This window comes from Talpa occidentalis, unplaced genomic scaffold (assembly GCF_014898055.3).
Source record: "Talpa occidentalis isolate TD23 unplaced genomic scaffold, MPIMG_talOcc4v2.1 talOcc4.9, whole genome shotgun sequence".
NCBI lineage: Eukaryota > Metazoa > Chordata > Mammalia > Eulipotyphla > Talpidae > Talpa > Talpa occidentalis.
The window spans coordinates 103,781,299-103,806,052 of NW_023605305.1; the positions used below are offsets into that span (position 1 = coordinate 103,781,299).

At 33.7% G+C, this 24,754-nt stretch overlaps 1 protein-coding gene across 1 annotated transcript; it reads right to left on the reverse strand.

Annotated features, from left to right (window-relative positions):
• Positions 1–17,735: 17,735 nt before the first annotated feature.
• On the reverse strand, positions 17,736–19,090 carry LOC119235464 (phosphate carrier protein, mitochondrial). The gene has a single exon (XM_037498837.2). It carries the CDS (start codon positions 19,013–19,015, stop codon positions 17,927–17,929), a length of 1,089 nt encoding a protein of 362 aa, XP_037354734.1. The 5' UTR covers positions 19,016–19,090; the 3' UTR covers positions 17,736–17,926.
• Positions 19,091–24,754: the final 5,664 nt, after the last annotated feature.

Here is a 24,754-nt window from a genome sequence, read left to right on the forward strand (position 1 = left end):
AATATACTGAATGTATGCATGAGTTGTACATATGCAACTTTTCATAAAGTTGCAACCTAAGACTAATGCTTTCAACGTTTTTGCATCCACTTGTCAGTAATTTATTTCCCCTTGGGGAATCTATTTTATTCTTTTTAATGATAATTTTTTTCCTGGCACTACCTTACAGTTGGTATGTGTTGATCTCTCTACCTGTGTTCCACATTTAACATAGAGTCCAACTAGTTCACATCACATCCATCCTTCCCTTTGGTCTTACTCATGCGGAAAGCTCTTTTCTTGTACTACTCTGCTTTCATCACTTATACCATGAAGTTTTAGAAGCCTGCATTTACAAGAAGAATAGGTAATTATATTCTGTCCTTGAAAAATAGTTTTTACTGTATTAAACATTAATATTTTATGGATATATTTCAATATGATTTTATCATATTTGTTTAAGCAGTATAAAAAAGGGAACCAATTTGGCCAAGTGGTGGAGTGGTATTTCTTTAGAAAATGACTTTTTTTTTTGTTTTTCTTTGTTTCTTCAGGGATATGAAATGACTGTTAACATATATTTACATTAGATTTATTTCTTTACCTGCTCCTATCCTGTCCAAGCCTGGATATCAGGAACTCTATTAAAAAAAAAAATCACTCTCTTCACACAAAAATTTATTCCAAGGTTGGAACTCCTATTTATGTATAAAGTCTTTTCTGGTATTTTCTTCCTCATATATGCTCCAAACGAGTTGCTCTATGTGCTCAACAAATCTGGGCCTATGTTACACAACTTGTATTTTCTTCCAAATGATCACTGATCTCCTAATATGGAGCCACAGGCAAAGGCAGATTATTTCAGATGATTGGGTCTCTGTCCCAGCCAGGGTCATAGTGTCTTAGATTCGTAGAGTTGGGTGGGAGTGTGTGTGTGTGTGTGTGTGTGTGTCTGTGTGTGTGTCTCTGTGTGTAACTAAGTTAGCCAGAGACTTCCAGGATATCACCCTCATCAATAATCAGGTTGATCTCGGTATTGAAAAAAATAACGAGCACTTCTCTGTCTTTTGAATACCCTTACATTTTAACTCATCTATTGATGTGTTATCAATATATCAATGAGGAAAACTGATACTGTAGCGATCTTTTCCCACCAGGATAACATCACAATTCAGGGGTTAAAAATATAAAAATGCTATTTGTGAGAGTGGCTCACAATCAATTCTTCCAAACTTCACTGCTTAATGCCACATTATAAAAGCTAATTTTTATTATGTAACCACTGCACAGGGGCCGGGGGATGGCTGAGACTCCCAAAGAGTAGATACACAAAGAGGTATGAAATTTTTCAATCATTGATGGAATAAATTTACTCAAAGTTTTTTTTTATATTATTTCAAATGTTTCCCTAAAATAAACAATACTATATAGAACATCCTTTGCTAGTCCTTGTTTATATTTTATAGTTTGAGAAAATAATTTTACTTTTAGCTCTGGGAAATACATATTATGTTTGTCAAATAACCAATGAAAAATTCCAAAATATATGAAATAGATCAAAAAAAAAATAAAACAGAACACCAAATAAAAATAACACAATGTTGCTTACTCTGAATCATGAAATGTTAAGATGTTGAAAAGTACTACAAACAGGATGTGATTCTTTTTTTTTTTTTTTAACCTGTAGCCACAGGACAATAAAAAACAGCTCAAACATTAAGAATCAGTGATGTGTGAAGTGTTGACATTTTCAGTATTTTTGTTCACACTGTTACATTGTTTGGAAGATGATTGCCTTCAGGATAGAATCCCCATCATTTTATGTCAAACCTGAAAAATATTAAGTACAACAGTAGATGCTGTCCTTACAGAATAAACACAAATGCCTAGTCAGACAATCAGTTCCTATGAGCTTAAAAATACTTTCACCATACCTTACTAAGAATTCTACTGTAACAACAGTGCATTCATGTTATATTGGAGGTTTTATAAGAAAATTTATCTAGGAGAGAGAGTAACATAATTCAAGCTCCCAATTCACTGTGTATAATATTTGCTCTTTTATCTTATTAACTCTATTTCTGGGGTATTTATAGAAATATTATATATATGTTATCTTCAACTCCAATGGGGGTGCTTTGTCTGCTACACCCTAAGCAGTATGATACATCATGGCCTCTGTGTATATTGGTGATTATGTCGTTGTGTTTGTGATTTTTGGAAGTTAAAAGCAGGTTAGCTAAATGATAGAATTCTTTTTACATTGGTTTCATACATAATAATAGGATTTTCCCCCTGGTTTGTTTCAGTATAGAATTTAGTCTTACAAAAGACATTCATTTGTATATATACTCACCCACCAACTTTCAAGTAATACTGATATACTAATATTGTATACAGTATGGCAGGTATGGGCCTATTTTCAGATCAAGTCATGTGTCTGAAGAAATGAATGCATCTGTATAACCACAAAATTTTGTTATTAGAGACAAGAAGGACTGAATAGAGTTTAGTCATGGTTATTGCAAATATTTCAATAGACTTACCATGTGCAAATTTTATTTTATTAGGTCCGAGGTATAACATTAAACAAGGAATATATATATATATATAATATATATTTTATATATATATTATATTTTATATATATATTATATATATATAATTAACTCATTAATGAACATTAGTGAACATCCAGATTACTTCCAGATTTGGGCAATATAAATTTATTCATATATATGAATATATATATGAATATATATATATATATGAATATATGTGAATATATATATTTGAATAAATTTATATTGCCCAAATCTGGAAGTAATCTGGATGTTCACTAATGTTCATTAATGAGTTAATTATTAAACATCAATAACATGAAATATTGTCCAATAATGATGACAATAAAAACAAAATTGATATGTGTCAAAGAAATATGCTAAACCATGACATATGAGGGCCTCCCTGGTGACCTAAGGATAAGTCTTAGCACTACCACCATAAAGCACACAGGTAAGGCCCACCACCATGGCCCGAGTTTGATCCCCACCTCTCCTACCTCTCCCGCTGCTCCCCTCAGCAGTGTATTTCAGCCAAATCTGCTTGTTCTGCCCCCTCCTCTGTCTCTGGTGAATCATCTTAACCCTCCCACCCCCCACAAGCAACCCAGTTCTTCTATGCAAAAACAAGTAAATAAAATCTTAAAAAAATAAACTTGCCATATGATGTAGTCACATACACCTAAGAGATGTGATGCTCTACCCAAAAATCACATACAATGTTGTAAACTGGGGTTATGTCACTAAATAAATAAGTAAATACATATGTGTATGTACGTGTGTACACATATTATGGAGTTGTTTGGAGCATTATGATAGTGTTAATTAGGTGCTCAAATTCACTTGAGAGAGGGTAGACATTATTAGAAATGGGTGTTTGTGTGTGTGTGTGTGTGTGTTTGTTAGTCAGAGTTCAGAAAAGAAGGAAAAGAGTTTCAACATTTGCATTGGAAAGAAAACCTGTTTTTCTCTGCATTAGCTAATCCTAGCTTTATTTGTGTTCTCTAATAAGACACCATGTTCTGTATAAACTCAGAGTTTGCCTTCTGTTTCCAAATTATAGGTCATTAGATATTGTAGATGACCTATTCCAATATCTGACAACTTGCTTGTTTTATGATTTCCCACATTTTCTGTACTCTGTAATTTTTCTTATTATCCCTTCCAGTCATTTATCTAAAAATTGCCTGCTATTTTAATTATTTTAATTTATATACCAATTTTAAATGCATTGTGTGTAGAAGTTTCAAATGAATATTCTGGATATAAGATTGTCAAAAATGAAAGACTCATAAAGTGAATTTCTAAACTAATATGAAATAACACCCATCATTAACCAATTAATTAGGCTTATTTTGACTTAAAACAAGAAGTCTAAAATAATATAATGTTACTATACATAAGATTGACAGATCTTATTTTATATATGTATAATATAATAAATATATACATTTGTATACATATTTATATATTAAATATATCTAAAGTTTAGAATTTACTAAAGCCTTAATAATTGAGAATCTAATTTCAAATTTTTTGTATTAAATTCTATAAAATAGTTACTGACATAACTGTATAAGCTTTATGATGGTTAGAAATAAAATTTAAAAAATAAATCAGAGTTGTTTCTAGAAAAATTTTTTTGGGAAGTTGTAAAAGTTGTATTTGCTTTGGGGAGACTAAAAAAGTGACAGTGATGTTTGACGAGATATAGACAAGTTAATACAATGGCAGCAATATATTGAACTGTGAATAAAAAAAAAAAATGCAATGGTCCCATACTCTCCTTTACCAGTGGGGAGAGGATGAAAATGAAGAATGACATGGAGAAGAAAGAACTGTGAAAGAGGATAATGTATCTGGACTGCCCCTAAGGAAGGTTAAGATTCTTTCTTCCTCTTTCAATGATGTCTCTGTATTGCCGTTGATATTAAATCACAGTTGCCTTTTAATAAAAGTTTTATATTAAATTCTCTCTCTGCTGAGCACTTCTTAAATGACAAAAGCAAATGGCAGCATATACTCTCTAGATAGGTGATGTCTTTATTTGGGGAAAGAAGTAATTTTTGTAATAATAGCTGTCTAGCCACTCTTTGCCAAGCTTAAAGTAGAAAAGCTTTGCAGTGTGCCTTATCTTACTGCCTGGTTTCTTTTCTGGGAGATCTGGATTCTTAATCATTTGTGAAGTTCTCAAAACCCATATTACAAACCATAGGCCATTTGGGATTCTTAAATGCATTTGTTACAAAATTGGACAAATGAAGTACCCTTTGGCTTTCACCTGAAAATTAAAGTAATATTTAAAATCAAAGCATTTTTATGCCCAAATTTTCAAAGGCATATCAATAAAGGAGCTATGGGATTGGATCAGTAAAATTTATTTCTGTTGTACTAGTTGTGATCAGGCATTATTTTTTCCGGTGATGAGCTGCTTTGGGAAAAAAATCTAAAATGTTTATCTTTTTTTATAAGATTTATTATTATTATTTTTTAATATGAGAGCTGGGGTACAGGCCAGAGGTGCGGGAAGGGGAGAGGATTCACCAGTGACAGAGTGGGGAGCAGAACAGGTGGATCTACTGAAATTCACTGCTAAGGGGAGCAGTGGGCGCGACAGGAGAGGTCTGCTGCACCATGTGGGAATCTCCCTGGCTGGCCATGAATTGAACCTGTGATGTGAAGGCTACGGATAGCTTTATGGTGCTGTGATCAAACTGCTGTGCCACCAGGGAGGCCCCATAAAATTTTTGCCTTTATGATGATTTAAAATTGCTTTTGCTTTCCATATCTAGTATTCCTAAGCACACAAAAAATTAATGATATCATTTGAGAATTATTCACAAATTTCCAGTACTTAGTATATATGAAGCTAAATTGATTGCTCAGATAAACATGAACATATTACATTTTCAAAGATACAAATAAAATAAATTGAATATGGAAAAACTTGTTTTGCTGTTGTTTTCTTGAGCCTATACTTAAACATATATTTGAGAAGGCCACTATTTAAAATGTGTTCTTAATTATAGAATTGTGGATTTGCAAATAATCTAAATGTCAATTAAATTTATTTTCCATCTATAGGCATACAAATTACTTAAATTGTTTGCTCATATTCCTATTTTTAATTACTTATGGAGATTAAACTTAAAGCAAGCTTAGTAATTCTGTGATAAATAACCCAGCCTTAAAAACATTTCTCTGTATGTATCTAATATCCAAATATGCATGACCTGCTTTATGCCATATATATATATATATATATATATATATATATATATGGCATATATATCTATAGACAATTAATGCTTTCAGGTTCTAAAACACGGGTCAACTTTTGTCTCTTCATTAAAGAAAACTATTATTTAAATGATGGACAAAATTCTTTGACATTAGAGCTTCACAATGATAGATGCCATAATTCAGTGGTTGCTACTTGTCAGTTATAATTCTAAGCACTTACAATTTATTTAATCTTCTCAGTGACACTACGGATTGTGTATTAGTATTTTATCTCTATTTTCCCCATGACAAACCTCTGGAAACCATCCTAACTCTATGCCTAGAAGCCATTCTAATGTGAATTTGAGATGCTTCCCATAGAAGAGGATACAATTTTCCTCTGCTCTCTCAGATTCAGTTCTAGGGTCTGCAAATTTAACTGACAAAAGATAGACTAAATGGAGAAAATGTTTATTTTGTAGAAGACCCAACAGAAAAAATCACTGTTTTATTGATTAAAGTTAAAATATTGAAAATTAATAGAGGAAGAGTAGAGTAAGGGAAAGCTTCTATGAAAATCACAAATAGGTTTCTTTAGGGAAAATAAATGGGTTTTTAGAACAAATAGGTGATAAGAAAGCAGGTAATACTTCTGTATATGAGTATAAGTGGTCTTTCTCTATCAGCAACATGAAGCTCCCCAGAGAGGATTTATAGCCTCATTTCCTAGTAATTGCTGATTTACTTTAGAAAAGAAAAAAACTGAGATTTTTCATATATTTAATCTCTAATATCTTCAATGTAAAATAATTTCTATGCCAATGTGAGCACATGGTAGTTAATGTTAAGGAAAGTTTCCTGTTGACTCAGGTGCACAGGTTTCCTAGCTACAATAACACCTAGTTGAGATAAGTATCATGTATGTGGCAAACTTTCAATTTCCCTGAAGGTGCGTTTTTGCAAACCTCCCCAACTGAAGATAAGGATGAGAACAAAAATCTCTTCTGGAACAAAGACTCTCCTACAGACCCCCTCTTACAATAAATAATGCTATATAACTCCACCTCATTTGTCTCCTCTCAGTTACTTTAGACACAGGTAGTTTTGCTGTCACCTTTTTTGGCATAAGTGAGTTAATATTGCCCTTTGTGCACTCTTGGCACCATTTTGTTTTGTTTTGTTTTTTTAATTCAGTCTAGATACCCACCGAAAGAATGGACCCATTGAGTTCAGTTAAATCAACTCTGTGGTACCAAGTCAATCACCATATTTATAATATATAAGGGAGAATGCTATTCATTATGATTACCAACATTTGATGCAGAAATCTTGATGTAATATGTTAACTGAGAATTCCATGAGGAGCAATGTATATTTCCAACTATTCTACTTACAGATATCACGGTTAGGAAGCAGTATTCAATCTCACCAATGGGCATAATTCTCTTTCCTGTTCTAAGGTATACATCAAATATTCAACGACTTATCATAAAGTTTGTATTTATAACTAAATATAAACAAATTCACAGGTTGTTGCTTATCCATTGGGATTGTATCTGCACAACTGAGGTACACTCAAGGACCCTAAACTGTTAAGGAGATAAATATCTCCACATGTTGTACATTCTAAGGGTTCAATCATACATGTTCATAAAAGCAAAGAATATGGGCTCTTAGGATGAGCGAATATATCTATAATTAGTGTAAAATTTCCAAAGGCAGAGAGAGAGAGAGAGAGAGAGAGAGAAAGAGAGGAGAAATTATTTCAAATAAATAACTACTGATTAAACTCAAAAAGTTACCTGTCCCTTTATGGGCAAATGCACAGCTAAAAAGACAAGGTCCAAAGCAAGTTGAATGAGGCACAAACACTTGCCAAAAGTAATATGTTCTTTCCAGAGGTGAGACACAAGAAAGGGATTAGACTGGTCCCAGAGAGCTGGGACACAAGGAGAGACCTGAAATTCAAAATCTCCCATATAATCTACCATGAAGTCAAAATAACAACTGTGATTGTCTCTGCCCAGGACCAGGAGCAGCCTCCCCTGGTTTCTCTCACCTACATCTCTTTGTGTCTCTCTTTGCTCCCGCATTCCACCTCAATTTATAATTTCACTTCATTTCTTCCCAACCGTGACCCATTTAGGAAGTTTGGTTCATGGCATTCTGGGGATTATACTCCAATAGTAGCTGCGTGTAATTGGGGGAAGGGGAAACTATGCAGGTTCCTGGGGCCAGTGTGCTGTGGTGGCCTTCCCCTGTCATAGGAATCCTTTCTGTAACAGAATTCAAGCCAATTGGAGATTTTAATGACATAGAAGGCAAGAAGCTATATAACCATAGTGGTAGTGTAAGGATTTTTTAAATGACCTATGAATACAGAGAAGAAACATCCTAGTTTGCTCAGAAAAGTCTCAAGTTATGCTTACTGAACTAAAGTCCATAAGTGTTCTAGTTTGGATGATAAACTGGATGGTTGGTTCCCTAAAAACTCACTTCTGATAGTTTCATTGTCATCCGACTGACTTTTATAAAGAGAAGAAAATTTCTGGGAGACCAGCACAAGTTTCCTCAGCTATGACAGGCATCCTGAAATGACAATCAGCAATAAATAGAAGATTAAAATAAGGAGTATGAAAAAGGTAACAAAAATAAAGGGCTGTGTGACCTGGTAAATGCTCCATAAAATATTCTTGAAGTAAAATTTTGTTAACAGTCGAAACAGAAGCAAGTGCTACTTACAAATCACTTCACAAATTGTGAATGATAATGGATAAATGAGCACTCAACTCACTTCACAAAGCTGCTATTAAAATGAATATTACTTCTCTGATTGCTGTAAGCAATATTATCATTTCTACTTAATTGCAGATCTTTAATCCTACTATGTCAAACACATGGTTTTAAAACTGAAAAAAATGAACTTCAATACAGTGCCAACCATGTCCTATGTATAGAAAAATGAAATTCATGTCTCAGGAATTTGCTTATCATGTACTACAGCCCTATAAATATCATTCCATTGATTATTCTAAAATAGTTAATTGAATTTCAAGAAGATTGAAATGATATTTTCACTCTGCTAATATCTTTATTCACTAGAAATAAATTTGGTAAATGATTTTGTTAAAAATCAACATGCAAAATATTTGCTATTATACAATACTTTATCTGAAATATGAAGTGTTTGATATTACTTCTTAGGAGTTAGATTATTAACACAGCATATTTATTGATTGAGATAAAATATTAGACTGGTTAACTCCATCAATTATTTTCTTATTGATTATCACATTATTAGACTTAACTTCTGGTGCTGCTGTAAGAAATGTTTTTAAAATGGCATGCTTGTAATAGAAATGCTATAACTAATATTAAAATTAATTTTGAAATATCTTTGAGATTAATTATTGTAATATCACTGACTTAATTGTCAAAGCATTCCCATGTGGGCAGTCTTTTAAGTTAAAACAGTTTTAAGTTCCAAAAACCATCAAGTGTGAATTTAATCATTTTATTCATTGTTATCATTTAGTATGTTTCAATAACATTGTTATTCGGTCCTTACTTTAGCTAACATCATTATAACAAATAAACTTTTAGACTACAAGACCAAATTAGTGATTATCAGAGGGGAAGAAGTGGGTACCCATAAATCATGTAAAAGGAGTCAGTTTTATGTATGGAAAGACAGAATTTGACTTTTAGTGGTGGGTTTAATGCAATATGTAGAAATGTTGATTTGTAATGATATACACATGAAACATACAATATTATAAACAAATGTTACTAATGTAAAAAATTAAAAAATACACAACACAATATGTTTAATATTAATTACTGTCCTATAATTTATTGCTTAGCAAACTATAACAGAGGCTGCCTAGTGTTTTCTTGTATTTTATTTAGATGCAGTGTGTTCACAAGTTGCCTGTTCTTATAATAATCTTTCTAAGTTATTTTAAGCTCAAATACTTATGCACAAAATACCAGTGGGTCAAGGAGCAGGAGCATAGCATTAAATGTCTTTTACCAACCTTAACTTCTACCTGAGAAAGTTTAAAAGCATGTGAAAAAAATGAGACAGTGATGACCTAAAAAGAAAAGGGAACCTGCAATAATAGGTGTATTAGAAAGAATAGGCTGTATACTAACTAGGGCATGTCATTTATTGAGGAATTAAAAAAGGATAAGCCTTATTGCCAGTGATTGCTGTTTAGAGGAAATTAAAGGTACTCTTACTTATTAATGTTATTTTCTCTAGTATAATCTCTCTCTCAGATTCTAAACTCATACTCAATCACCTTTTCAGCCCTGGTACTTAAATGCCTACTATATTACCTCAACTCAAAAAGTAAGACACTGGATTTGTAAAGCAGTCAGAAAACATGCTCAAACTACAGTCTTCTTCAGCTCTATTTACCAAATCTCTTTATCTTTGCATTGGCTTGGATTACAGACACTGGTGGTTATCCTTGAGAATCTTAATATGCTATGCTTGATAACCTAGGTGCCTCACTTTTTAAAATTTTTTATTTTATATATTTTTTACATCATTTTTCATTTTTGCACAATGCCTGCATTTTCATCTTGGTTATAGTCCCCATATAATTCCCACGACCCTTGTTTTGATCCTACTCCCTCTACACCATGCCCTCCCCCCGCAAACCCCCCAGCCCCGCCTGTGAAGCAACTGGAGAACTGGTCCTAGCAAGTGGTAGTCAGTAAAAAGGTCTAGGCATTAGAACAGCAAAAATTCACCTCCAGTGAACACCAAGGTTTCCTAATGTGCTGGGGTACCAGACTTGTGTGGTGGGGACCCTCAGTGACCCCCTCCTTTAGGCAATTCCTCAGTCTAAGTGTCTTACCAGTATAACAAAATAAGCCAAAAAAAGAGTACCTTAGCACCAAGCTATTTTTCTTAAAAGATTTTTTTTAGGGCCTCCCCGGTGGCGCAGCGGTTGAGCGCTGGGTTACAAAGCTGCCGGCGACCTCTGCGGCGCCGGTTCGATCCCTGGCTGCTCCTCGGCCACCGAAGGAGGGTCCCACATGGCGCGCAGACCTCTCCTGCCGCCCGCTGCTCCCCTCAGCAGTGTACTTCGGTCTTTCTGCCTGCTCTGCTCCCCGCTCTGGCTCTGGTGAATTCTCTCACCCTCCCGCGCTTCTGACTGTACCCAGTGCATGTATAAACAAAACGAACGAACAAACAAACAAATAAATAAATAAAAACATGCCTCTAAAAAAAAAAAAAAAGATTTTTTTAAAATAAAAACCTTAAGTTGGTACCATGCATAGTTCTATCTGACCATCCAGTCTTCATATTTACCTTATGTAAATACATTAATGTCATCTTTATTGTGTGAATTACTGAATATACTTAATATAATGCAGTATTAGTTCATCCACAAATAATGCATTCTATTCATTTAAGCATATTGCTCAGAGAAATTTGTAAAACTTATGGTAGCAAAATTTAAGTATTTACATCTCATATTTAAAATAAAACACAATTGACTTTTAATGATTTCTCACTTAATCAGAAGAGCAGAACATAGAGAGATTTAATAGTGAATGGTGCATATTGTCAGAGCACAAATGAACTCACCTGGACCCCTCTGGTTTGTTCTATGCTGGCAAATAATCTAACAACATTTGACAGATTGATAAGGGGAAAAGTCACAGAATAAGTTTAATAATAACATGTATGCCTCCTGTATACATAGAAGAACCCAGCATAATGGACTAATTTGCCCACATGGCTTCAGATGCCATCTTATGTAGCTTAGCTAAGAAAGACAGACTTTGCGGGGGACAAAAGTAAGGTTAGTTAGAGAGGTTACTGGGAAGACAAAACAGGCAAAGACATGCAGATTTAAGTTCCATCTTCTTCACTGAAAGGATATAAGCAAACTAGGGCTCTTTGGCACAGGCCCTTACGGAAGTTTACATGGAAACATCTTTTTGAAAAGTAACCTCAGAAATAAATTTTTTGCCAAAAGACACATTTAGTGGTAGCAGATTTTTGCTCCTCATCTACACCGATATATAAAACATATTTAAAAAGAATATGAGGAACTTAATGAAAGTACATTTTCACAGTAAGATCTATGAATTAAGTTAATGATGTTGAACAGTAAGAAAATCACTTTCTCAAGACAGAAAAGACTGAAAAAATAAAATGTCTACCACCAGACCTTATCTGGCTTACCTTTAAGGAAATAAGTAATGATTGTGCATTCATACATATAGTATGTGACTAATTTTTTTGTCTTTTTCTTTTTCCCTATGCTATCTCTGAATATATTAAACGACAATGGAGAACAAACATTATTGATTATGATATTATAAAGGATGGAAGACTAGAAATATATTTATGATTTATTGAACTTTAGTAAAGATTGGAAATTTATAGGAACACTCACTGAATAAAAATTCATTAAATTGCTTACCCATATTAAGTGTTTAATAGGAATAAAGCAGTATATTCAAGTCTCCATTAGAAAATTCTAGTTTCTTGAATTCACTGCCCATGAAATCTCAGATGGCCAGCAATAGAATAATGGTAACCCTGAATTAAAATTTGAATTAAACCACTATTGGGTAAAGATATTAAAAAGTTGTGTCTATTTATGCATTTTTAAAAAAGATTTATTTTATTTATACAAGAACCTGCATACAGACCAGATGCGCTGGAGGGTGAGAGGATTCACCAGAGACAGAGCGAGGAACAGAACAAGTAGACTGACGAAATACACTGCTGAGGGGAGCAGCCGGTGAGACAGGAGAGGTCTGCTCACCATGTGGGTTGCTCCAAGGCCAGTGGGGATGGAACCAGCACTGTAGAGGCTGCGGACAGCTTCACAGCGCTGCGCTCAATTGCCTGCACCACCAGGGAGGCCCTATTTATGCATTTTTGTTAAATTTTAGAGATGTGTAGTTATATTCATAGAACTAAACATATATATGAATTTATAAGGTACAATGTCTGAATAACAAAAATGAACAAGTACAATTTGAAAAACATGTAAATCACAAAGACATTGTGCTACCAAACTTGATAAAATTCTATTAATTTTATTTTTTTCAGGATTTTGTGAATTCTTAACTTGCCAGCTATTAGTCCCAGTCCTTAAGCATTAAAATTAATTTCAAAGTAACAAAAATATTTTTAAATTCTCTATTTTGGTAAATTTTCAGATCATATCTATACCTCTGTTTTTACTCAGTGAAATTATTTGATTAATTTATTCAACTATTTATTTAACTACCTTTCAGATAATACCCACAATTCTCAGACACTTTTGTTAGAATACAATTATGAAAAAGACCAACACGTGTGCCCTGCCAATGCGAAGCTTCCAATCTCATAGAAAAGATACATATTATATAATAAATAATAAATGTGATGATTAAAAGGTGACTTTCAGCATTCCACAGGAGTGTTTGATAGAGGAATCCAAATTAGTCTGCATCCTTAGGCAAACACACAAATAAAAGAACAGTAAGAATTAGAGATTTCTTTTTAGGCACAGGAAAACTGGCCCAGAACTTTAAGTATTCTTGTTAACTGAAGGAACTGGATGAAGGTTAGCACAGTTAAGGTATTATACTAGTTAGGGGTCTCCAGAGAAACAGACCAATGGAGTATTTAAACATATATATGTATATATGAGAGGACCTATTAGAGGATAGGGCTCCCAAGGTTATGGCCCCCAAGTTATATAATCATCTTCTGCTGGAAAACAAGGAAAACAACTGGTATAATTCAGTCTGAGTCTGAAGGCCTCAGAATCAAAAACTATGATGTCCAGTGCAGAAGATGGACATCACAGCTCAAAATACAGAAAATTCACACACCCTTCACCTCATAGTTCACAGGAGGAGTGGTGCCACTTGATAGTGAGACACTAATGAGGTAGTCAATGTGTTTCAGACCTGAAATGTGAAATACAACAGAGTATGAAATAGGATAAGCAGGATTTTAACAGAATTGTTAGGAAAGGAGAGAAAAAAAATCAAGAATAATCCAGATTTTGGATGAAGGAAATTGCATAAACCATGGGGTAATTTCCTGATATGGGTAGCACAGAAAAATGAGTATGTTTGTAGAGAGAAATGGTTTAAATGGGAAGAAGTGCCTTTTAGACTTTTAAAAGTGAACATAAGTAAGAATGGAGCAATCTTAGCTGGAGATATCAGTGTGAGAGCCCTCATGTATATATCAATATTTGAATGAGTTAGGAAGCATTCCCTCTGATTCCATTCTTTGAAAGAGATTGTAAAGAATTATTCTTTTTTCATCTAATGTTTTGCAGAACTCACTACTGAAATTATTTGCACAATTATTTTTCATACAGTGATCCCCAGTTCTTGACCACAGGAAGACTGGAAAACTACATCATCAGAATAAATTTTCAGTTTCGGGGCTTTATAGCTTTGGAATTTCAAGAATCTCTGATATTGATTAAGAAGAAAACACTGGAAACATAGACAGTGGAATAAACCAGTCATTCCATAACTATTCCCTATCTCCAATCCATTCCTCAACTTTGAGAACCTATTCCACCAACTTTTTCTTATCCCTATTCTTTTTCCTTGTTCCTACAGAATCTATCATGATAATTTATTAAACTGAATAGCAAATGAACTATAGAGTAAATGTGCCCCCTATCTGAATCAAGGCATAAAGAAAATTAAGGTTGGTTTAAGGTACAGAATAAACAAATGACTAAAATCCTCTTTGATATTATTTTACTTTGCATTTTGCTTATGCAGAGGATAGCTAGTCACTCAGTGGGAAATGGTGGACAGCAAATATTAAATTCACAAATAAATTACATATATGTAAGCTAGTCATTTCATGAGTACATATATTTACTAATTTATCTAAATTCACAATCACAAATGTTTTATCTGGAAGGGATATGTGGGAGGGATTACAAGTATACATATGATCATATAATTTAAACATCTAAGAATCATAACCATTTTTTTTAATTTATCTACCACAACAATATTTTTACAATGAAACACTGCATATATGTGGAGATATTTTTCTTTAACATATCCAATATTACTTCCCTTCCCTTTATTTATTTTTAAATAGAATTTCACCATCTTTCACCTGAATTATTGCAACAATTTTATGAAATATCCATGTTTCCATTATCACATCTACCAGGACATTCTAAAACATTATTTATTCTATTATTACTTAGTTTAAATTATTTTGATGACTCGCTATATCAAGGATAGATGTTTACATTCTGCCATTCTGTAAAAAAATATCCTTAGTGTTATGGTTCTCAAATACATGCCTTTAAAATACCCCAGTACAATTTACTTGCCAACTCTCATTACTATCAAATTACATATGCAATTGTAATTATTATATTAATATTTTGCATTTCCTTATTATTAAGTTCAGAAATTTTCATATTAGAGGATGGTCTATCTATATTTAATTATAACTTAAAATCTGGGTTTTGCCAGGGTTTCAAAAACAATATGGTCAAATTAATTGTTATAGTTTTTTTTTTTTTAAGTCAGCTCTAGATTTTTTTAAAGATCTATTTATTTATGCATACAAAAACCGGGGTACAGGTGTGGGGGTGAGAGGATTTACCAGAGAAAGAGTGGGGAACAGAAGAGGCAGACTAGCAGAAATACAATGCTGAGGGGAGCAGCGGGTGAGTCAGGAGAGGTCTGCTGTGCTATGTGGGTTGCTCCCTAGTGTGGGATCGAACTTATGCTGCAGTGGCTGTGGACAGCTTCATAGGTTGGGTCTTAACCCCTTGCACTACAAGGGGGGCCTCTTAAAAGAAAATTACATTGTTTTACCAAACTATAATTTTGAGAGTACAGCTTCACACCAGGATATGGATATGTGCTTCCTTCAATCACCATCAAAGTTCTATAATCATTATTTTATCTCATTGACCCCTCTTCCACCTTTTTATTTTTAACCATTTTTTAGATTCACAACAAAATAAACTGTTGTCTACTCTGTGTGATTAATTTGTAAATCACCATGGGCAGACAAAAGTTACATGATTTTCATGTTAACATTGCATGATTTTTTTCTGTATGTACTTATATACATATGCAGTGATATATTTGGCTATACAAATTAGAATTTTAAAGGGCTTCCAAGGATATAATTTTGCATTCAGTATTCTAAGCATCTTTGTTGATGTCAGTAGATTCAGTAGCAATGTTCTTCCAAACTGAAGAGCCATTTTGAAAAGTCACTGATTTGCTTAAAAGAATTCTCAAAGCTACAGATCTTACAGGAAGAAATATTGAGTCAGTTATATTGCTCCACCTCATATAAGTGCTATGCTCTCCTAAGAAATCAAGAAAAAGCTGTGTTAATTCATAAGCCAAGTAGTTGGAATGATTACCATGGATGATTCAATAATGAGTCTAGAAAATATGGAAAAATAAAGCTAGTTCAGACAAACAATAGGTTATTAAGAGTACATAGAGCAAAGAGGAAAGATATATAGAACTATTTGAAAGAATTATTCTATATTTGTGGATTTCTTTCAACTAAGGCATCATTTAGTGTGCTGGTTATATAAGTTGTGGGTTTTCCTTATGAAGTTATTGAAGCACTCTAAACTAACAGATTCATAGATGTACTCAAATGTATGTATCTCTACACACATTTTTGTTGTCCCAAATCTTTGTTGTCTGTTTTTATATTAAAAGCCAAAATTACACTCCAGTGAAATTACCCTGTAACATTGTATATAAAATGCCTTCCTATTGTAAACTTTCTGAGATCAAAGGCATTATCTGCTTGCTTACTATTTAGTTTTCAAATTTTTTTAATAGCTGCCACATATTGGAAAGTATATTTATTGAAAGGTTAACCATTAAAAATAATATTATCAGTAATTTAATATCAAATTATGCTTATGTATAATAAAATAGAAACAATTCAAAGTTTATATTTAATTTATAGCAATGTTAGTATGTAGTCTCATGTTACTGCTTTAAGCAATTAAAGCAAAATGGTTTCATTAAAGAAATCAATAGTTGTGAAGAAAAATGTTAGTAAATATATTTTATCAATGGAAGACAATATCCTTTATTTTTTTTTTTTTTTTTTTTTTATTTTTATTTATTTATTTATTTATTTATACAAGGACTGGGTACAGTCAGAAGCGCGGAGGGTGAGAGAATTCACCAGAGCCAGAGCGGGGAGCAGAGCAGGCAGAAGGACCGAAGTACACTGCTGAGGGGAGCAGCGGGCGGCAGGAGAGGTCTGCGCGCCATGTGGGACCCTCCTCCGGTGGCCGGGGAGCAGCCGGGGATCGAACCAGCGCCGCAGAGGTGCGGGCAGCTTCGCAACCCAGCGCTCAACCGCTGCGCCACCGGGGAGGCCCGAAGACAATATCCTTTAAACACCAATTATATATAACTGGTTTGGTTAGTTTTAAAATATTCATTTTGTAAACAAGAATATAACTGTGCCTGTATAGGTATCATATTTCAAAAGAGCAGACCTATTTATTCTAGTTTAAATCTGATCTTTACTTTTGTTCTTCAAATTAAGTCATTCCAATAAAAAATAAATATAAAAGTATTATTAATGGGATATCCCAAAACACAAACCCAAAGACGTGCCACCTTTATAAATATTATTTGCTGAAAACCTATACCAGTTGCCATGGAAATCATCCTTATAAAATCCTTATGTAGGAATAAAACAGTAACAACTTAACCTCATATGAAGATCTGTTTAATATTTTTTAACAAGAATCTTTTAAATATAATTAACGTCCTTATTTGTCATGTGGCATTATTTTGCTTCTATCATCAAATATGAATTGTAAATCTCTTGAGCTGGATCGTTTATTTGCATACCACACATCTGTTTTTCTAGTTTTACTATCTTTTCTCCAGATATGCTAATATTTATTATTTTATCTCTTTTTTTGAGAACTATCTTTCCCACTATTTTTTTTTTTTTTTTTTTCATGAGCAGTTGGGTTTATTTCAATAGTAACTTTGAAACTCTTGCCTTATGCAAGGGCACTACAGTAATGTTATCAGGAGTAGACAATTTCCTACACTGTCAAATATATATAAAAGTTCCTTTTGCACTTTGTCAACACTGATCAACAAGCAGATTCAGTCCACATTGCTTTGATCATCTACTGGGTTAACCCGAGCTTCTTCTTCAGAGACTCTGGCATCTCAGGTGGAGGAGGGCGAGGCAGCCTGAAGTAGACCTTCACAGAGTCGTAGATGAACCACTGCAGGGCAGTCAGGGTGCCGATCATGATGATACGGGCAAAGAGTCCTTTCCAAACACCTCTAAATCCAAGTCTCAGGAGGACCTGAGAAGCAGTGCTACCTTTTTCTTTATTCAACACAGATACCACGGAATCAGCAGGGTGAGAAACAATTGCACAGAAGACTCCAGCTATGTAACCAGCCACAAATGTTACAACCAGCTGTTCTCCCTTCGAACATTCACTTCTGGGCTTGGGGACCACAAACTTGTACAATGCCTCAACAGTACGTTCAAAGCAGGCAAACTTCATCATGGTGTATGGGATCTGTCTCATCCAGAGAGGGGCAACCCCCTTATAGAATGCATTTAAACCTTCTTCCCTATACATTTTGGGAACTGCATCCCTCAAAGTGTTGGCATAACCTGGTTGGGTTTGAATCCTAACTTTAGCAGCTTCCATGGGAGCCAGGGCAATGTCAGCAAAGAATTCAGCACTGGCAGAGGAAGCCAAATACAGGGATGTGCGCCAGAGATAGGTGTTCTCCTCTCCAAGTAGGTTGCTATACAAGACTTTGAAGACTTCATAAAAACCAAATTTGCAGAGCCCCTGCATGGAGTAGCCAATGAAAGTCGGAGCCCATCCTTTAGCCAAACCACGAACACCATCCTCTTTAAGTGTAACTGAGAATCCATTAAATATGCCTTTGTACTTCTGGGGGTCCACCTGCATACGGCATTTCACTAAATCCAGGGGGACGACAGCAGTGTGTGTCAGACCACAACTTAAGACCCCACCAAAGCCACACAGTGCATAAAACTTCATGGAGCCATATTCACAACTGTATTCTTCCACCGCGGCGGCCGCCAGGGTGCGGGAGCGGCGGGGCTGGCTGGGAAGCGCGTCCGGGCCGGGGCTGCGCGAGCCCGCGAGGCCGTCCTGCACCAGCTGCAAGTGGGGCGCGTTGAAGGGGTTCGCCCGCGCCAGGTGCGCCACGGACGAGAACATCCTCCCTAAGATGGCGAAATCACAACCTCTCCCGGGGAAGGCTGCGGCTCACAGAGGCCGAACGTCCTCCCGGCCCTTAGAGGATGCACTCAAGCTCTGCTACCACAAATTATTTAGTGACAAAGACAAAAAGAATATCTTCATTTCCTCTTTATTCCTGAATGACACTTTCACTGGATATAAAATTCAGTTACTAGCTATCTTCTTGTAGCCCTTGAAAAATACTGTGCTAGTTCCTCTAATGATCATGATTCAGATGAGAACCCATTGTCATATGAATCTGACTATTTTAAGATTTATTTTGCCTTCACTTTTCAAAAGTTTCATTTTGATATGTCTTGGTGTTTTTTTAGGTGTGTATATCTTATTTGGAGTTACTTTGGTTTCATTTTATTTGAGATTTATCTGCTTTCTAAATATTTATTGTATTTATATCTTTTACCACATTAGGCACAGATTTGGAATCATCGCTTTGAATGATCAATCAGGTCTACTCTTTTTCTCTTCTCTTTATGGGATTGTAATGATACAAGTGAATCTATATACATGGAGCAAAAGTGGTTTTGAACTTGTTACTAAGTATGGGAACCAGAAAGTACTTAAGATGTTATAGTTATGATTGTTTTACAGGTAAAATATTCAATTATCTTATGTATATATATGTGTGTGTGTAACAATAATCAAATAATTATACAATATATATGTAATGTATATAATCAAATAATTGTGTGTGTGTGTGTGTGTGTATATATATATATATATATATATATATATATGTAATGTTGTAATACCATGATTTGTGGAAACAATTTAAACTTTCCAAATGTATTTTCCTCATTTCAAAAATGAGAATAATACATATATTTTATGGTTAGGGAAAATATAAGTTGTCTGGATATGGCCAAACTGTTTTTGTTCCAAATTGTCAAGCTTAAAAGTCACAATCTTGATCACCATGCCCTACTTGCTTAAATTTTTTCATTCAGGAGCATAAATGCTAATACTGGAATCACCTTGACTTCTGCTTGTGGGGAAGAGAATTAAATGTGATAATAATCACAACCCAGTTTTTAATATTATAAATCAATCTGTACACATGAAATATTTCTTTCCAAAATTCAATTTTTTAAGTGTGGTGGGGCAAATATGATAAGTTTTAGGAGATTATTACTTAGTCATGGTTTGTTGTAAATTGAATTTAAAGATTTGCCTCCTCCTAGCTATTTGTGACTTCCATTCTAAGAAAAAACTGAATACTTTATTTGCTATTAAGATTAAGGGATGGGCCTCCCTGGTGGTGCAAGGGGTTAAGCACCGCACTGTGAAACAATCCACAGCCTCTGCTGCATGAGTTCGATCCCTGGCCACCAGGGAGAAACCCACATGTTGAGGCAGACCTCTCCTGTCTCGTCCACTGCTCCCCTCAGCAGTGTATTTCAGTCAGTCTGCCTGTTCTGTTCCCCACTCTGTCTCTGGTGAATCCTCTCATGACCCCTACCCCCCGCATCTCTGACCTGTGCCCTAGCTCTTGTATGCATAAATATATAAATCTTAAAAAAAAAAAAAAGAATAAGGGATACTCTTAGCAGATATAAACCTAACTCATAATGAGTAATTACAGGTAAATCAAAATGTTATATATGAGACAAGAAAAGAAGACCTTGGAGTCTGATGAAGGGTCCAGAAGACAGGTCTTTCTGTATTTTATTTAAACCTCTTCTGGAAACATTTCCTTGGTTTCCATTGCTATTCAGGTAAAGATCTAAATCTTCATTATGATTTATGTCCTACTTGAGTTAGACTCTATGAGTCTCTAGAATATTATTTCTCATTTGTTTCATACATTTTTTATCTATTAATGTAATCTTCCATTTATTTTCTATTCCTATCTCATTTTTGCATAAGCTCACATGAATATCTTCCTCAACAAGCTTGTTTGATTTACACACAAATGCCATTTTATCTCGAAAAAAAATACCTTGATCTACATATTAGATTAAATAAATTTAAATTATACCATCATATATTTTTCTGTGGTTCTTCTCTTCAACACACACAGAGTAGAGAGTTACATATTTACATGAATATTGGACTATTGCTTTTCTTCCATTAGGCTTCAAGAAATCAGAGTAGGGACTTAGTCTGATTTTTCTCAAGCAGTATCCAAGCTCTAATGCACTAAATTGTACCTGGCACAGTTTTGTAAGTAGCTATATAATAAATAAGTGATTCACAAAAATATTTGTGGTAGATTTAATCTTCCTTATAGTTTATACCTCCTTTTATTATAATGTTCTTTTTCAATATTACTAACTAAACAAAGTTTTTTTTTTTATGGTAGTTGTACCTTAGAATGTTATTTATATTAAATCATAGAAAATTATATTCCTGGGAGTTGGCAACATGATGTATTTGAGAGAACAGTATGTTAATTATAAAGAAAATTGAATTATAATTTGCTGACATAAGGTGGTAGAAAATAAGATGAAAGGAAAGTCAAATTAATATTTTCAGAAAACAGGTATTCTAACAAATTTTACATAAAATTGAAATATATAATATGATATTTCAATGCAATGTCAAAGAAAAGATCCAAAGCTCATATACTCACTCATTTTTAGGTTTGAAATAAAAAAAAAAAATTATGTTGGTTATATAAGTTTCTAAAATATTTACCTGGTCATAGAATGCTTTTGTAGGTGAATGTAAAAATTAATATTTTAGTTATTGGTACAATTGACAAACAGTGCTGCAAAATTTGTGAAGATTCTAATAGGGAACAGTCATTTGTCAAATCCTCTAATACCAAGATCCACAAACATAAAATTATGTGCCAGGTTTTCATCTCTAATCTAAACCCCAGTGCACATTTACTTTGAAAGAACCAGTAATAAATTCAAAGAGAGGACAGAATCCATAGGGTGAAAATAAAAGATCAACATCTGGCTCTAAGTCTTCTCAGACACATACTTCTAAGTAATTACAGAGACTGAGCAACTGAGAATTGAGTTTATAATCTCCTGGCAAATTCTCAAAGAATTCCATACTTCAGTCTTTTCATTTCCATGTGACTTAATCTATGTTCATGTTTAAACCAATCCTCTGATTTCTTCAGAGCTGATTTATTTTTCTAATGTCATATATGCCTCAGGCAACACCCAGTTATCAGGTCTCTGCACACCTAGGAGCTAATTGGTGGAACTGCTTTCCATAAAATATTCATAACAGGAACTATTTTTAAAGTTAATTTCAAACTATTTCTCTTTTCATTTTAATCTCAAATATTGCCACTGAAATTTCATGTGATATCTCTACTTACAGACAAACCCAAAAGGTATTGCAAGTTATGAACTTTCTTTAGAGAAAATACAGTGAGAATTCACAGTGAGTGCCTCACTATTCTATACCACAGCTTGGAATTACTGCAAGTCCACAGGCACCACCAATCACAGAAGACACCGTAAGAATTTATGCATTCATTTCCTTAATAACGCTTTGATGTTTTTAACAAAACATTTTATTTCTGTAAGTCTTTTGGTCTTGAAAAAAGAAAAAAAATCTAAAATTTAACAATAGTAGTATTTAATAAATACTACTAAAATGCTAGCATATCTATTTCTTTAATTGTATTTTATTTGCATTTTTTCAGATTTTTTTTAATTGCAGTAACACTGGTTTACAAATTTTCTGATTTAGAGGTGTAGGATCTCCCTCTTCAGGTGTTATTACCACATCACATCCTCCACCAAAATACCCATAGACTTCCAGGGTAGTATTTTTAAGTGGTTACATCAGTTTATACTTCAAAAAATTATTCTACAAAGATGACATGGAATTTCAGAAGATATTTTGAAATTCACTATAAACAATCTCATTCTTGGAAGGATAGGTGCATATACTGTAGTTTTTAACTCCAACAGAATTTGCTCAATATTTAAAAACTCACTGTTTTCCATCAACAGAATTAGACTATTAATACTTTCATCATAGGGCATCCCTGGTGGCGCAAGGGGTTAAGATGCAAGCTATGAAGCCATCTGCAGCCACTGCAGCACCAGTTTGATCCCCAGCCAGAGAGCTACCCACATGGCACATCAGACCTCTCCTGCCTCGCCTGCTGCTCCCCTCAGCTGTGTATTTCAGTCTGTCTGCCTGTTCTGCTCCTTGCTTTGTCTCTGGTGAATCCTCTCACTCCACACACATCTGGCCTGTACCACAGTTCTTGTATACATTAAAAAAAAAAATCTTAAAAAAAATACATTATAGGATGATTAAGACAGGTAATATCTTTCAAATTCCTCCAAAAATTAAGTTCCAATGAATACTACCAGCTACAACTTTAGTTATGATTTTTAATGAACTGCAGTAATTATATGTGGTTCTAAACTAGAATGCTTTTTACTGGAATACAGAATTATGCTATAAAAGACCTGTTAAGTATCATTTCCTCTACTATCTATAAAAGTAAAAACAATTACTAACCTTTAATATAGATGTATTCCATATATTTGGTGCCCTATATATCATTTAAATGCTTCTGAGGTAGAAAAATTATAAAGCATGAATATTTTTTTTGTAAATGTAGGATTCTATTTTTCATAGAAAATAAAAAAGGAGAAGACATTTCAGTATGGTCAGGTATAAGATAAAGGCTGTTTCTTTTATGCAGCTATTTTATTTATGACGATGACAGTTTTATCCCATGCTAATAATATCATCTAATAACACTTTCTGGATGTTTTCACTTTGTTTTTTATTTCTTTTCTTTTTTTTTTAAATGAATATATGGTCTATAAACAGTGTTACAGAATTATGCTGTCTCCACAGAGATTCAGGAATGCAAATTAAATATACCAAATATTCAAAAATCTACCTCAACTGAGCTAAAGATCTTTAACTCTTGGGATTATTGATAGACTAAAAACTAAAAATATTTGTTTTTAGATATATACATTTCTACAATTGCAATGCAAATTTATTTATTTAACAAGCTCCTATTTTTAAAAATTGATTCTAATATATGATAAACTCTGACATTTATTGCTTTAAGCATGCATCTCTTTTATATTTATTCATTTATCTCCCTTATTTTGTAGATCTTAATTCTTACAGTTCATTGTTTTCAGCCTGAAGTACATTCCATTGTGCTTAGATGGTGTTGTTCAAGTGGTGACCAACTTCTCTATTTTTTTCCAGAGAATATATTTATATTGCCTTAAGTTTTGAAGGCTACTTTTAGTTGGGTATAAAATTCTAGATTTGCAGATCTGTGGCGGGAAAGTGAATCTAATTGCTCAACTTAATCAGCAGATGTCTAGATAAGAAAACAATCAGTGATAATATGCTTAGGTTAGAAATTTTTCTTTGCTCGAATTAGTAAATTTAGTATTTGCTTTAGGCATCAGCTTTCTTTCAGAATAATTAAGATGAGAAAATTAGAGTCAATTTTACTTTCCTTTAATTTATTTCCATTACCATTCACTCCTTTTATGTGAAGCCAAATTTCAGTTTGGAATCATATTTTCTCTATATTCTGGAAGAATTTCCTGCAACATTTATTATATAGTAGGCCTGCTGAAATGAATTTTCTCCTTTTCTGTTTGGGAATTTTGTTATTTTATAAGAAGGTTTCAGTGTATATTATTGCAAATACATTTTTTCTTTAAGTACTTTCATGATGCCACGCCCTTGTTTTCTGATTTACCTGATTTTGAAAAAAAAAAAAAAAAAAAAAGGTCA